A 15,025-nucleotide genomic window follows, 5' to 3' on the forward strand; every position below is an offset into this window, starting at 1 on the left:
AGTGCATGCGCACAGTCTGTCTGCATCTCAGTGCTCAGCTGAGCCGCTACAGACATCTGTGCTAACGACAGCACAGCAGGCATGTTCTTGCATGAGTTAGCATGTTTCTTCCTCAGACACAGGTATGTCTGAAGTAGACATAGGGAGCCATGTTGCTGGAGTACAGCTTGATCTTAGGAGGCCTGGGTGAGAATGTGTGTGGTTTAGAGCAGAGTTCACCTATCTGAGGGCGGGTTAGGAGCAGATTTTATGTACTGAGACTTTAAAACATCATGATTCCACATGCTCACTGCTAGAGTAAAGTGAGTGAGAATTCACTGGCAGGATAAGGTCAGAGAAAACACAAATTTGTTCTTATTCCTTGTTTAACTTCCAGGTATAAACAATGTAAGGCAATATCCATAGGGAATGCCAAATCTTAAGTATTGTCCTGTAGGGCAAACGTGATAATGACAGAATGTAAGAGGATAATATACCAACGGATGCATTAATCCGTTGACAAATCACTCTGCGGAATATGCTACCATCTCTCATCTTAATTGTGTATTTTCTTTTCTCTTAGCATGGGCAAACCATGGCCTGGTGCCCAAGTCTTCCCTGCCACCTATTTTTCTGTGGCCTATTTGCTGATTCCTGTTCCAGTGGGCCTGGGCCTGGGCTTCTGTGCACTGGAGTCTGCCTCTCACAGGCTTGTCATCAGTGTCCAGTGCAGCTGAGAGTGACATCAGGAAACATGCCCAGAGGTTTGAGGTGGTTTTATGACAGTTCTTTGAAGCCAGGCTGGGGCAATGGTCTCTGAGAAGTAGTCTAGGTAAGAGACCAGGCCATGAGAAAACACTGGGGCCTGGAAAAGAATAAGATGGAAGGGCTTCTTAAAACTTGAGATACGGGCTGGCAAGATGGCTTAGTGGGTAAAGACACTTTCTGCAAGGCTGATAGCCTGCGTTAGGACCCAGGGCCCACATGGAAGAAATGAGCCAACTCGGCAAACTGTCCTCTGACCTCTACACTGTGCCATGGTACTCATTCACCCACACACATACACAGATTAAAAACTTGATATATAATCCACATATTGAAAATTCACCATTTTAAAACACACAATTTAGTTTATAGTTCACTTAGTTTGTAGAATGCTCACCATTATTTAACGCTAGAACACCCATAAATCTCCAGAGAAACACAAGTCCATTAGCGCCACTGTCTACGCCTTTCCTCCCTGGCCCTGGCAACTAACTTACCTCCTCTGTTCTGTATACGAAAACACCTGTTTATTTATTTAGTGTGATGCACACACACACATTCGCCCACACCCCCCCCCCACACACACATTGAGTGTGTGTGTGCGTGTGTAAATCAGTGGACAACTTGAAGAATCTGGTTCTCTCCTTCCACGTGTGGGCCCTGACTCAGCGTATCAGGCTTTATCTCTGAGCCTACCCAGAATTTACTCCTCCCCTGTAGATTTGCATGCGGAGTCATGAAATGCCACCTTTCGACTTTATTCAGGTAGCATTCAAGGCTCATCTGTCGCTGTGTGGACTTCATTCCCTTTTATTGCCAAACTTTGTTTTGTAGGGAAAAAAAAGCACATTTTATTTACTCCTTTATCTGTTGACGGACATTCGGGTTACTTCAGCCATTTTGCAGTCATGAATAATCAACTGTAAGCATTCATGTACTCCCACACCCCCTCCCCCCCACCGTGGACGTGTTTTCGTTTCTCTGTAAACAGAACTAGAATGGAATTTCTGGGTCACATGATAACTCTATGTTTAATTTTTTGTGGAAATGCAAGACTGTTTTCCCAAATGTTCATGCCATTTTACCTTTTTATCAGCAATATATGAGGGCTATATTTTCTTGCATCTAGATGGCACTTATTATGGTCTGGTTATCTGTTTTAAACTATCCTGGTGTAGATAAGAGCAGCATTTCATGTTTTTTTAATTTGTATTTTTCTAATAACTAAGGATGTCAACCATCTTTTCATGCGTTTATTGGATATTTGTTCTCTGACTTCTGTCTACGTGTTACCACATAGTAAAATAGTGATTTTTACAATCTATTTTATGAAATACTTTACTGGTTTGTTCATCCCTCTCCATCCTGTCTTTTATTCTTTCCTTATACTGCTGGCCTCTTATATTTACAGGTAGAGTGTTAGAAGTCTCAGAGTGTTTTGATCTGGTTTCTCATTCTTGTGACAGCAAGCAGAGGCCACTCTCTTTTTTAGATGATATATTCCAAGTGCTAGTGGGCAGGAGTAGAACGAGATAGGAAGAGGGAAGGTGCCCTCGAGGATTTGATAACAGATAGTCGCTCAAACAGCCTAGTGCTTCCTTTCTAATCCTTACCATAAAGTATCAGGTCTTGTAGAGTAAGGCCTCCATACTAGCAGATCATATTCTGAAGCAAATACCAGGTCTGGAGGCCCTCTGGAGGCAAGGATCCTAGAACTATTCTGATCACTGTGTGTGATCCTACAGGGTCTTGTCCCATGCAATTCTTTGACACGGAAGTTGGAAATATGCTCAGTGAGAATACAACAGAATAAAATAGTTTTGGTTGTTTTTGGTCAACCAAGGAAAACTGATGCCAACCCATGCCCGTGTAGAAACACACTCGCACAGGGGCTCACTGCTGGTCATGTGAGAAGCTGCAGAGACCCACACCCAGTGTCCGTCTGCTTCCACTTAAACACTTACATCCAAATGATCCATGGTCACCTCACTCAGGTATGCACAGGACGGATGGAGCAGCTCGTAGATGATGGTGTCTGCTCCCTTGCAGAACAACATGACCCGATCTTCAGGCGTCCGAACTAAAGATGAGCAAATTAGGCAAAATAACCACATAGGCCTACTATTTGGGAGTTTGCCTGGGTTCACTGAGGGGCGTGAGGGGCTGTTCCCTGTAACACTCATTTCTGCTGCCTTTTGAGGCTAAGAACACAGTGGCGTGGTCACACAGGATAGATCATGTAGTAAGGGCCAGATAGTGGCGGAGAAACGTTCTGAAAGAAGCCTTCTGTGGGCTCACCATCCCCCGTGGAGAAGTGTGGTACACATTGTTATTTAGTTGTGAGGCAGGGTCTCACTATTATCTGAGGCTGGGGCTTGTAATTTGCCCCCAAATATTTAAAAAATATTTTTGATCTATAGTTGCTGATCTGTGACTACATGGGCAAGGAGGGCTACTATGCTATTGGCTCCCATTCTTATGCCATGTTCAGGCTTTAAGGATTAATTTATGTCCTCATCTTAGCAGTGAGCATATTGGCAGGTCACCAGCAGAAATACTAAAGAAAGGACTTAGCATTCAGTAGTAAGCCCCTATTTATACCTAAGAGACGATTTAAAGGAGACAAGAGAGAAAGTATGTATATTTGAGAAGTCACGTGAGGGGGAAAGGATTTATGTATAGACGAAACAGAAAGTCAACATGCAAATGTGCTCAAAGGCCCAAAGAGACTGACACAGAGGGCGCACCCACCAACGACAGACATCCTCTTGCGCTCGTTGCTGAAGTCCAGAAGAGCCAGCAGCTGGTAAACTCGGATTTTCCCCATTTCGATCACTGTGATTGTCTCAGATGTGCGGGAACTGAACACAAAGCCAAAGTTCCTAGAAGCAGTGACCAGGGCACCTTCATCTGGTGACTGAGCCTGGTACACCAGCTCACCTGACAACAAACAAGAAGGCAACAGAGCCTACAGAGATGAGCAACTTAAGTCCACCCAGAAGTGAAACCATATTTCAAGTGGCCCAGAAGGGGATATAGTTCTTCAAAACTTCCGTACATGCCTAGCCCAAAAGGTTGAGAACACTGGCTGCTCTTCAAGAGGACCATGGTTCTATCCCCAGCGCTCACACGATGGCTCACAACCATCTGTAACTTTAGTCCAAAGGGATCTGACACTTTAGGTACCAGACATGTACATGGTACACATACATACAAGAAAAATCCATACATATAAAAATAAATCTTAAGCTGGGCATAATGGTGCGAACCTTTAATTCTAGCACACAGGAGACAGAGGCAGGAGGATCTCTATGAGTTTGAAGCCAGCCTGGTCTACATGTTGAATTCCAAGACAGCTAGGACTACATAGAGAAACCTTGCCTCAAAGAAAAGGACCCAAGTTCGATTTCCAGCACCCACATGGTAGGTCACAACCACCTCCACTTCAGTCCCAGGGGATCCAATGCCCTCTTCTGACCCCACAAACACCAGGCACATAAGAGGCATACAGACGTACATGTAGGCAAAATGTGCATACACTTAAAATAATGATAATAAAATTAAAACCATTATTGTTTTAAGAAGAAAGTCTTAATAATGAATAAACAGGCATTTCTCATTCATTGTTTAAAAAAAGCTTGGGTAAATTAATAGATGACTTTGTCATGTGAGAGACATTAAGACACATGATGATAACAAAGTGACAAGAGGACCGCTCAGCTCGCCCTCCAGGGAGCTTCGTCAACGACAGTGGGACTGATCCGTCAGATCCAGCTCAGAACCCACAGAGCCTCACCAAGTTTGACTCTTTCCCTAACCCAACTCGCTCCTCACCTTGTTTTTATTGTTCCACTGCTGGCCAGTACTCGCTCGTTGGAAAGTTCTTTCTCAGCTTTGACTGCTCAGAGCATATCGTACCACCCCACTTCCAACCAGTCCTGAGTCTGGAGCACAGTCTCAGTCCACGAGGCTCAGGCCTATGCTCACCTTCCACCTTCTCTTCTGACATCACCGTGTGGCACAATGAAAGGCAGAGGAAGAACAAGTACACCAAGCGGTCTTCACTCTTCACGGCCTCCACCAAAGCGTTATCATAGAACGAAAACTTCGGGTCAGCCAGGCGGTTGTAGGAGAAGTCAACCTTGTCGTTCTGGAACAGAAGCGCCAGAGCAAAGTTCTCAGCCGCAGCTGGACTTTTTCCAGAATGTCACGTTGGGGTTGCTTCTGGGATGTGACAAGATGTGTCAGGAAATGAGAGAGGGAATGCAAGAGAGATGGCAAATGCACCAGTGTGGCTTTGCCTGCTGACCAGGGCTGTTGATTCACGTGAGCCAGGAAAGAACCATCCTGCAGGAACACACAAGGCTTGCTGAACCTCCTGCCCCTTGCATTACCGCTAGACTAAACAGTCGGTGGAGACCAGTTCCTAAACCTATCTGCTAATCAGGCGTGAGGGTGTGAAGGACTAGCTTATCTCTGTTAGGAACTGGTATCTGAGAAATCCTCATTTCTTGTTTCTTCTGTCTGATATAGGGGCTGAGAAAAGAACTGGTCCTGGTTCAATGGTATCATTGTAATGGATCCCACAGAGAAAAAGTGGGCTGGAGAATAACGTTGGAAATGCCACATGACAAGCTTCAGTATCTGCTTGTTTACATATTAATATTGTCTGATCTATAAGTGTACCTGGCTCTTCCCATCTCTAACTCTCACAGTCTATCCTAACTTCGATTTAATCCTCGACTCAATTTGTGGATCTATAATTGACTAATTGCTTAGTTATGACCTTGACTCTTCAGACTTGAAGTCAGCCTACTTGCAGTCTCTATGAATGAATGCTGGTCTGAAGACAGCAGTCTGTTAACAAACACGTGTGCCTAGTCTGCAGCAGAATCTCCACACAGCTCTTTCCAGTTCTTCAGAGTTGTACTATGGTGTGTTTTAGTCAGGGTTCTGTAGAAGTTTAGAATAGTTGGCAATGTCCCTTGAGGTATATTCTTTTTTATTTTTTTATTGATATTTATTGAGCTCTACATTTTTCTCTGCTCCCCTCCCTTCCTCTCCCCTCCACTCTTCAGCCCTCCCCAAGGTCCCCATGCTCCCAATTTCCTCAGGAGATCTTGTCTTTTTCTACTTCCCATGAAGATTAGATCTATGTAAGTCTCTCTTAGTGTCCTCATTGTTGTCTAAATTCTCTGGGATTGTGGTTTGTAGACTGGCTTTCTTTGCTTTATGTTTAAAACCCACCTATGAGTGAGTGCATGTGATAATTGTCTTTTTGTTCAGACACACAAAATGATGTTTTCTAGCTCTATCCATTTGCCTCAAATTTCAAGGTGCTGTTATTTTTTTCTGCTGTGTAGTACTCCATTGTGTAAATGTACAACATTTTCCTTATCCATCCTTCAGGCAAGGGGCATTTAGGTTGTTTCCAGGTTCTGACTATGACAGACAATGCTGATATGAACATAGTTGAGCACATGTCCTTGTGGCATGATTGAGCATCCTTTGGATATATACCCAAAAGTGGTATTGCTGGGTCTTGAGGAAGGTTGTTTCCTAATTTTCTGAGAAATCACCACACTGACATCCAAAGGGGCTGTACCAGCTTGCATTCCCACCAGCAATGCAGAAGTGTTCCCTTTTCCCCATAACCTCTCCAGCATAAGTTGTCATCAGTGTTTTTGATCTTGGCCATTCTTACAGGTATAAGATGGAATCTCAGAATTGTCTTGATTTGCATTTCTCTGATGACTAAGGATGTTGAACATTTCCTTAAGTGTCTTTCAGCCATTTTAGATTCCTCTGTTGAGAGTTTTCTGTTTAGGTCTGTACTTTTTTTTAATTGGATTATGTGTCCTTTTGGTGTTCAATTTCTTGAATTCTTTGTATATTTTGGAGATCAGACCTCTGTCTGATGTGTGGTTAGTGGAGATCTTTTCCCATTCTGTAGGCTGTCATTTTGTCTTGTTGACCATGTCCTTTGCTTTACAGAAGATTTTAAGTTTCAGGAGGTCCCATTTATGAATTGTTTCTCTCAGTGTCTGTGCTACTGGGGTTATATTTAGGAAATGGTCTCCTGTGCCAATGCATTCAAGTGTACTTCCCATTTTCTCTTCTATGAGGTTCAGTGTGGCTGGCTTTATGTTGAGGTCTTTGAACCATTTGGACTTGAGTTTTGTGCATGGTGATAGATATGGGTCTATTTTATTCATCTACATGTTGATATCCAGTTATGCCAGCACCACTTGTTAAATATGCTTTCTTTTTCCTCTTGATTTTGTTTTGCTTAATTGTCAAAAATCAGGTGTTCGAAGATGTGTGGATTGATATCTGGGACTTCTATTTGGTTCCATTGGTCCTTCTCTCTTGTTATGGCAATAGCAGGCTATTTTCAATACTGTTACTCTGTGGTAGAGTTTGAAGTCAGGGATTGTGAAGCCTCCAAAAGTTCTTTCATTGTACAGGATTGTTTTGGCTATCCTGGTTCTGATTTGTTTTTGTTTTTTGTTTTTTTTTCTTTTCCATAGGAAATTGAGTACCGTTCTTTCGAAGTCTTTGAAGACTTTGCTGGGATTTTGATGGGCATTGTGTTGAATCTGTAGATTGCTTTTGGTAAGATTACCATTTTTACTATGTTAAATCTGCCTACCCAAGAGCATGGGAGATCTTTCCACTTTCTGGTGTCTATTTCAATTTCTTTCTTCAAAGATTTAAAGTTCTTGTCATACAAGTCTTCCACTTGTTTGGTTGGAGTTACTCTGAGATATTTTATGCTATTTGTGGCTATTGTGAAGAGTGTTGATTCTCTGATTTCTTCCCCAGGCCTTTTATCATCTGTGTACAGGAGGGATACTGATTTTTTTTGAGTTCATCTTGTATCCTGCTACATTGCTGAAAGTTTATGAGTTGTAGAAGTTCCTTGGTAGAATTTTTGGGATCACTTATGTAAGCTATCATATCATCAGCAAACAGGGAGAGTTTGACTTCTTCTTTTCCAATTTGTATCCCCTTTATCTCCCTTAGGTGTCTTATTGCTCTAGCTAGGACCTCAAGCACTATATTGAATAGATATGGAGAGGGTGGACAACCTTGTCTTGTTCCTGATTTCAGTGGAATCGCTGGGAGTTCCTCTCCATTTAGTTTGATGTTGGCTGTTGGCTTGTTGTATATTGCCTTCATAATGTTTAGGTATGTTCCTTGTATCCCTGCTCTCTCCAAGACCTTTATCATGATGGGATGTTGTATTTTGTCAAAAGCTTTTTGGGCATCTAAAGAGATGATTATGTGTTTTTTTTTCAGCTTATTTATATGGTGGATTACGTTGACAGATTTTCATATGTTGAACCATCCATGCATCTTTGGGATGAAGCCGACTTGATCATGGTGGATGATGGTTCTGATGTATTCTTGGATTTGATTTGCCAGTATTTTATTTAGTATTTTTGCATCAATGTTCATGAGTGAGACTGGTCTAAAATACCCTTTCTTAGTAATGTCTTTCTGTGGTTTGGGTATCAGGGTAATTGTAGCCTCATAAAAAGAGTTTGGCAGTCTTCCTTCTATTTCTATTGTGTGGAATAATTTGAGGAGTATTGGTATTAGTCCTTCATTGAAAGTCTTGTAGAATCCTGAGCTGAAACCATCTGGTCCTGGGCTTTTTTGGTTGGGAGACTTTTGATGACTGTTTCTATTTCTTCAGCAGTTAAAGGTCTGTTTAATTTGCTTATCTGGTCTTGATTTAATTTTGGTAAGTGTTATTTATCCAGAAAGTTGTCCATTTTCTTTAAGTTTTCCAATGTTGTGGAGTACAGGTTTCGAAATATGACCTGATGATTCTATGTATTTCCTCCGTGTCTGTTGTTATGTCCCCTTTTCATTTCTGATTTTGCTAATTTGGATATTCTCTCTCTGCCTTTTGGTTAGTTTGGATAAAGGTTTGTCCATTTTGTTGATTTTCTCAAAGAACCAGCTCTTTGTCTCATTGATTCTTTGTATTGTTTTCTTTGTTTCTATTTTGTTGATTTCAGCTCTCAATTTGATTATTTCCTGCCGTCTAGTTCTCTTAGTTGAGTTTGCTTCCTTTTGTTCTAAAGTTTTCAAATGTTCTGTTAATTTACTAGTGTGGGATTTTTCCAGCTTTTTTATGTAGGCGTTTAGTGCTATGAACTTTCCTCTTAACACTGCTTTCATCGTGTCCCATAAATTTGGGTATGTTGTGTGGTCATTTTCATTGTATTTTAGGAAGTCTTTAATTTCTCCCTTTATTTCTTCCTTGACCCATTGATGATTCAGGTGAGCACTGTTTAATTTCCATGTGTTTGTGGTTTTTTTGGAATTAGTATTGCTGTTGACTTCTAGTTTTCAACCATGGTGATCTGATAAGGCACATTGGGTTATTCCAATTTTTTTTTGTATTTGTTGAGTTTTATTTTGTTACTGAGTATGTGGTCAATTTTTGAGAAGGTTCCATGAGGTGCTGAGAAGAAGGTATATTCTTTTCTGTTTGGATGGAATATTCTATAGATGTCTGTTAAGTCCATTTGAGTCATAACATCTGTTAGTTTTATTTCTTTGTTCATTTTTTTGTCTGATTGACCTGTCCAGTGGTGAGAGGGGAGTGTTGAAGTCTCCCACTATTAGTGTGTGGGGTTTAATGTATGATTTAAGCTTTAGAAGTGTTTCTTTGACATATGAGTGTGCCCTTGTATTTGGGGCATAGATGTTCAGTTTTGAAATTTCCTCTTGATGAATTTTTTCTGTGACTAATATGAAATGACCTTCTTTGTCTCTTTTGACTGATTTTAGCTTGAAGTTTATTTTGTTAGATATTAGGATAGCTACACCCGCTTGTTTCTTAGGTCCATTTGATTTGTATATTTTCCCAACCCTTTACTCTGAGATGATGTGTCTTTGAGGTTGAGATGTGTTTCTTGTATGCAAAAGAAGGATGGATTTTTTTTCGTACCAATCTGTTAGCCTGTGCCTTTTTATAGGTGAGTTGAGTCCATTTACATTAAGGGATATTAATGATCAGTGATTGCTATCTCCTGTTAATTTAGTTTTCATCATTGGTGATGCTAATTTGTACTTTTTTTTCTTCTTTGGGAGAGGGATATTCTTTTAAAACATCAAACTTAACTATGATAACCACTGACATTTTTTAAATTGATGTTATATGATATGATAGAGAAATAAAAATACAGTATCTGTACAAATATCTGTACAAATACACCTTTAACAACATATGACAGAACCACCCATGGCAGTTATAATCCTTGTTTCTGCAACCGGTCATGTGGCCTTAGCTGGTATTTATAGTTACCTTCTTTTACTATCCGGTCTGCATTTCTTCTACCCTTAGCAAATACCTCAGCAGGTCTTGGCTCTTCCTGGAGGGACACATGTCTCCATTCCTGACAGGTCTGTGCCCTTTGTCATTCTGCCTCCATTAGGATGTTGTAGTTTCCCATTGACTTTAATCACAGGGCATGGTAGCACCAAGAGATGCCCTAATGCAGTGGTTCTCAACTCATGGGTTATGATCCCTTGGGGGTTGAACAACCCTTTTACAGGGGATGCATAGCAGATATCCTGCATATCAGATGTTTACATTATGATTCCTACCAACAGAGAAATTACAGTTATGAAATATCAATGAAATAATTGTATGGTTGGGGTCATCACACCATGAGAAACTGTATTAAAGGTCACAGCATTAGGAAAGTTGAGAATCACTGTCCTGAAGGATCTCTGCACTCCAGAGACAATTTTAGGTACCTCCACTGTGGAGCAGCAATCCAATTTCCTTGATAATCTTGGTCAATCACTCCTCCTAACACTGCTATTTCTTTATCTTAGCATGCTGGTTTAAGGGCACTAGAAGGCCAAAGTGACCAGGGGCAAGCCTGAGCTTTCAGTTCAGTGGAATGTTTGTTGTGGCTCCTGGCAGGAGTGCTCCCGCCTCTGGAACCAAGACTTCTAGGCTAGCAGAACTTAGGGTTGTGGAAACAGGAAGCAAAAACTTTCCTAGTGGGTTACTAGGGGTGACAGTGATTAGAACTACTCCTCTTCTCACCCCTTAATTCCTGGGCCCACAGATCCTGGCTATGGGAGGCACCATGCCATATACTGGATGCTAATTCAAAGAATATACTGCCTTCTGGAGAATCCTGTCCCAGAACTCCATGCTGCTGTCACCTAAACAGTGCTGTAACTGTGTCTGTCAGGCCAAATACTTCAGGATGATGGGAAACATGGTAAGACCAGTGGATTCCATGAACATGGACCCACTGTCACACTTCTATGGCTGTGAAGTGAGTTCCTTGGTCAGAAACAATACTATGTAGAATACCATGATGGTGGATAAGGCATCCTGTAAATCCAAAGATAGTGGTTTTGGCAGAAGCATTACATGCAGGAAAGGCAAATTCATAACCAGAATAAGATCTACTCTAGTAATGTCAAAGTACTGTCCTTTCCACAGAGGGAAGTGGTCCAACATAGTCAACCTGCCACCAGGTAGCTGACTGGTCACCCTGGGGCAGGGCGCTCTATCTGGGGCTTTGTGTTGGCAGGTCTGGCACTCAGCCTGGAGAGTAGAAGTCCATGTTGTCAAGCCCATGCAGAACGTCCATCTCTGCCATCATCGCTACTTTGTTCATGAGCCCACTGGGCAATGACAGGTTGGCTGGGGAAAGAAGCTGTCCACAGAACGGGTCATGCTATCGACTGATTATTAAACCCTTCCTCAGCTGAAGTCACCCTTTGATGAGAATTGATATGGGGCACAGGATCTTCACATCCTTTGCCCATTAAAGAGATCTATCTATACATTTCTTCCCCAGATATCTTTCTTCCCAATTTTCCAGTCATGTTCTTTCCAGGTCCCTGACCACCCACTGACTACAGCCCAGGAATCAGTGAACACACATCTGGCCACTTCTCCTTCCAAGAAAAATATACAAACATGTGTACCCCCCAAAGTTCTGCCCACTGTGAGGCTCTCCCTTTGCCAGCATCTTTCAAGGCTGTCTCAGGAAGAGGCTGTAATGCTGCAGCTGTGCACTTCTGAGTGATGCATGCAGAGGAAGCAGAGCTGCCAGTGAGCCAGGCCCTGGACTTCTCTTCCTTCATCAGCCACTGACACCGTAAAGAACATCCCATCTGCTGTCATAGGGTCCAAGTGACAGGGCAGCCTGCGCAGCAGCCTGGACTTGTTGAAGAGCTGTCTTCTCTTCCAGCTGTCTCCTCTTCCAGGCCCCACACAAAGCTGGCAGCTTTCAGAGTCACCTGGTATACGGTTCAGAGTAACACATTCAAGTGGGGAATGTGCTGTCTCCAGAATCCAAACAAGCCCAATAACTGTTGTGCTTCTTTCTTGGTGGTGGGAGGGGCCAGGTGCAATAACTCATCTTAGAAGGAATGTCTCTGCACACCCTGCACCACTGGGTTCCTAAGAATTTCACTGAGGTAGAAGACTGTTGAATTTTGGTTATTTCCCCCCATCCTCTGATACGCTTAGTGTTACAAATCCAAAGTGGTTGCTGTCTCCTGCTCACTTGGTCCAATCGGCATAATGTTGTCAATAGCGTGAACGAGTGGGGTATTTTGTGGAAGAGACAAGATCCCTTCGGATAAGTTATGACACAAGGATGGTGAGTTAATATATCCTTGAGGTAACACGCTAAAGGTATACTGCTGACCTTGCCAACCGAAAGCAAACAGCTCCCTGTGGATTTATGGACAAGTACCAAGAAAAGGGCTTTTGCTATATCAATAGCTGCATGTCATGTATGTACATGTACCATGCATGTGTTAATCTGCTCAAGTAAGGACACTACATATGACATAGCAGCTGCAATTGGAGTCACCACTTATAGTCACTCATCACTCTCTGTGATCCATCTGTCTTCTGAACTGGTTAGATAGGAATGTTGGAGCCAATACCGTGTATTTTTCAAGTCCTTGGTGGTGGTACTAATTTTTGAAGTTCCTCCAGAGATGCCATACTAGTTTTGATTCACGATTTTCCCTGGCAGGGGCAACTAATGGCTTCCATTTAGTTTTTTCAACCATAATAACCCTCACTCCACAGGCCACAGAACCAGTGTGGAACTTCTGCCAACTTCTAAGTATATCTACTCCAATTATACATTCTCGGACTGGGAAAATATCCACAGGATGAATTTGAGAACCCACTGTACCTACTCTGAGTCAAAACTCCATTAATCACTTGAAACCCATAAGCCCCTACTTTAACTGGAGGACCACAATGTTTCTTGGGATCTCCCAGAATCAGTGTCAATTCAAATACAGTATCCAATAGACCTTGAAAAGTCTGATTGTTTCCTTTTCCCCACATTTCAAAGTGTGAGCCTAATTCCATCCTACAGATGGTCAGGATATGAAAATGTACTTCTGCTCCTTCTTTTGTAATTGGAGGTTACCTGGGGGAATGGCTGTCTTCAGGATACTTGGTCTAGGGTGGCTTCACAGCCTAAACAATGCTAATGACTTGATGCCTCATGGTGTTAAAGCAATTAACTGTGTGAGTTGTCCTTTGTACCATGTTAAAGAGTCTTTTGTTGTCTTCTTCCCCCTTTCATATTGGGTATAAAAGCATAGAAAATTAAACAGGGTTGATTTCAGTATTCACCGGAATGCCCTCCTGGTATTTTCTATGGTTTGAATGAGAAGGCTCCCAGAGGCTCAATTATTTGCATGATTGGTCCCCAGTTGAACTGTTTGTAAGGATTAGAAAGTGTGTTCTTATTGCAGTAGATGTGCTGCTGGGTTGGGCTCTGGCCTGGAGTCGCTCCCTCTGCCCACTTCTGGTACATCAGGATGTAAAGCTGGAGCCACGGCTCCAGTGCCTGTCTGCCTCCTGCCTTAGTGATCACAGACCAGCCCTCGAAAATGAGCAAGTGCCACTTAGTGCGCTTTGAGAAGTATTGCCGTGGACATGGTGTCTCCTCACAGCAACAGAGCTAAGACAATGATCACAGGTTGTTTTAAGGAACTGATCTACACAGATTCTGTTGAGAGAGAGGGATAGAGGGGGCGGGGGGAGAAGGAGGAGAGGTGAAGCAAACACAGCAAGCCAATACCAACAAAACTATTTTCACAAAAATTTCTCAAATAAAAATAGGCCATGTATAGACATTTTTAACGTTATAGGCTCTAAAGGCTCGTTATCTCGGGAGCAGAGACTGAACTGTGTAAAGATGCTCCCTTCACCTCCCACACGTATGTCACAGAAGCTGATTACTCACCGGAGATACAGGCACACAGTGTCCATTGGCGTCATAGAAATAACCTATTGACAAGCAAACAGAGCAGAGATTTAGTGAAGGGTTTAGAGGAGGCTTTATTGTGTGTACTATAAACCTGCCATTTAGATGTTTTTAAGTTAAGATTCAGAGTATTAATTACATCCACAGTGTTATGCAATTATCATTACCATCTATTTGCAGTACTCTCCCCCCCATTCCTTTCTTTCTTTTTCTCTTCTCTTTGGCAGTGCTGAGGATCACACCCAGAGCCTCTTGACTCTGAGGCAGTCGTCTACCACTACATTTCCAGCTCTCAACACTTTGTAAGTTCTTCAAACGGAAACTCCCCATCCTTCCTCAATTCTGCCCTAGCTACCTTTTTCTGCTCATATTTCAGTGGATTTTCCTGTTATGTATTCTTTGCCTAAGGAGAACCATACAGCGTTTGTCCTTTTGTGTCTGGCTCATTTACTCAACACACTGTACCTCAGATTTATAATCTGGATTGTACCTGGTACCAAACTCATGATTGTTCATGATCAAATCAGCTACATATATTTATGGACGACTTTAAAATGTCCACTCATCTGTTCATGAGTGTGTGGGCATCTCCACCTCTGAGTAATATTCATGCTGCAATGAATATTTGCAAACACCTGTTTTAATATCTTTTGCCCCTTTCGGAGGATCTCTAGGAAGGGGATTGCTGGGTAATTTAGAAGAAGGCTCTGCTTCACTAATCTTTTTGTGTGTTTGTGCATATGCACACGCGTGTGTAGGGCCAGGGGCCATCCTGGATGTCATTTGTGCGTACCTTCCACAATCTTCTTTCCTTCATTTAGGGTTTTTTCTTTTATTTTAGACAATGAGCTTGAATCATACAAGACACTGTTGTTAACTGTGGTTGGTTGCTGTACTATGTTAACTGTGGTTGGTTGCTGTACTATAGGATAGACTCAAAAACTTTTCTTTTCAATGAAATATTTCTACTCTTTTACCAATTTCCA

General features: G+C 42.2%; 1 protein-coding gene across 1 annotated transcript in view; it reads right to left on the reverse strand.

The window, feature by feature from the left end:
* Nucleotides 1-15,025, reverse strand: part of LOC125390791 (phospholipid-transporting ATPase FetA) — a 121,689-nt gene that overhangs the window by 12,429 nt on the left and 94,235 nt on the right. Inside the window, exons 15-18 of the mRNA XM_087897168.1 lie at nt 14,019-14,062; nt 4,732-4,894; nt 3,496-3,684; nt 2,709-2,824 (exon numbers count right to left, since the gene is read on the reverse strand). Coding sequence (XP_087753294.1) covers nt 2,709-2,824; nt 3,496-3,684; nt 4,732-4,894; nt 14,019-14,062 — 512 coding nt within the window. The remainder of the gene's footprint in view (nt 1-2,708; nt 2,825-3,495; nt 3,685-4,731; nt 4,895-14,018; nt 14,063-15,025) is intronic.

Source organism: Myodes glareolus, chromosome 16 (assembly GCF_982192425.1).
Source record: "Myodes glareolus chromosome 16, mMyoGla1.1, whole genome shotgun sequence".
Lineage (NCBI taxonomy): Eukaryota > Metazoa > Chordata > Mammalia > Rodentia > Cricetidae > Myodes > Myodes glareolus.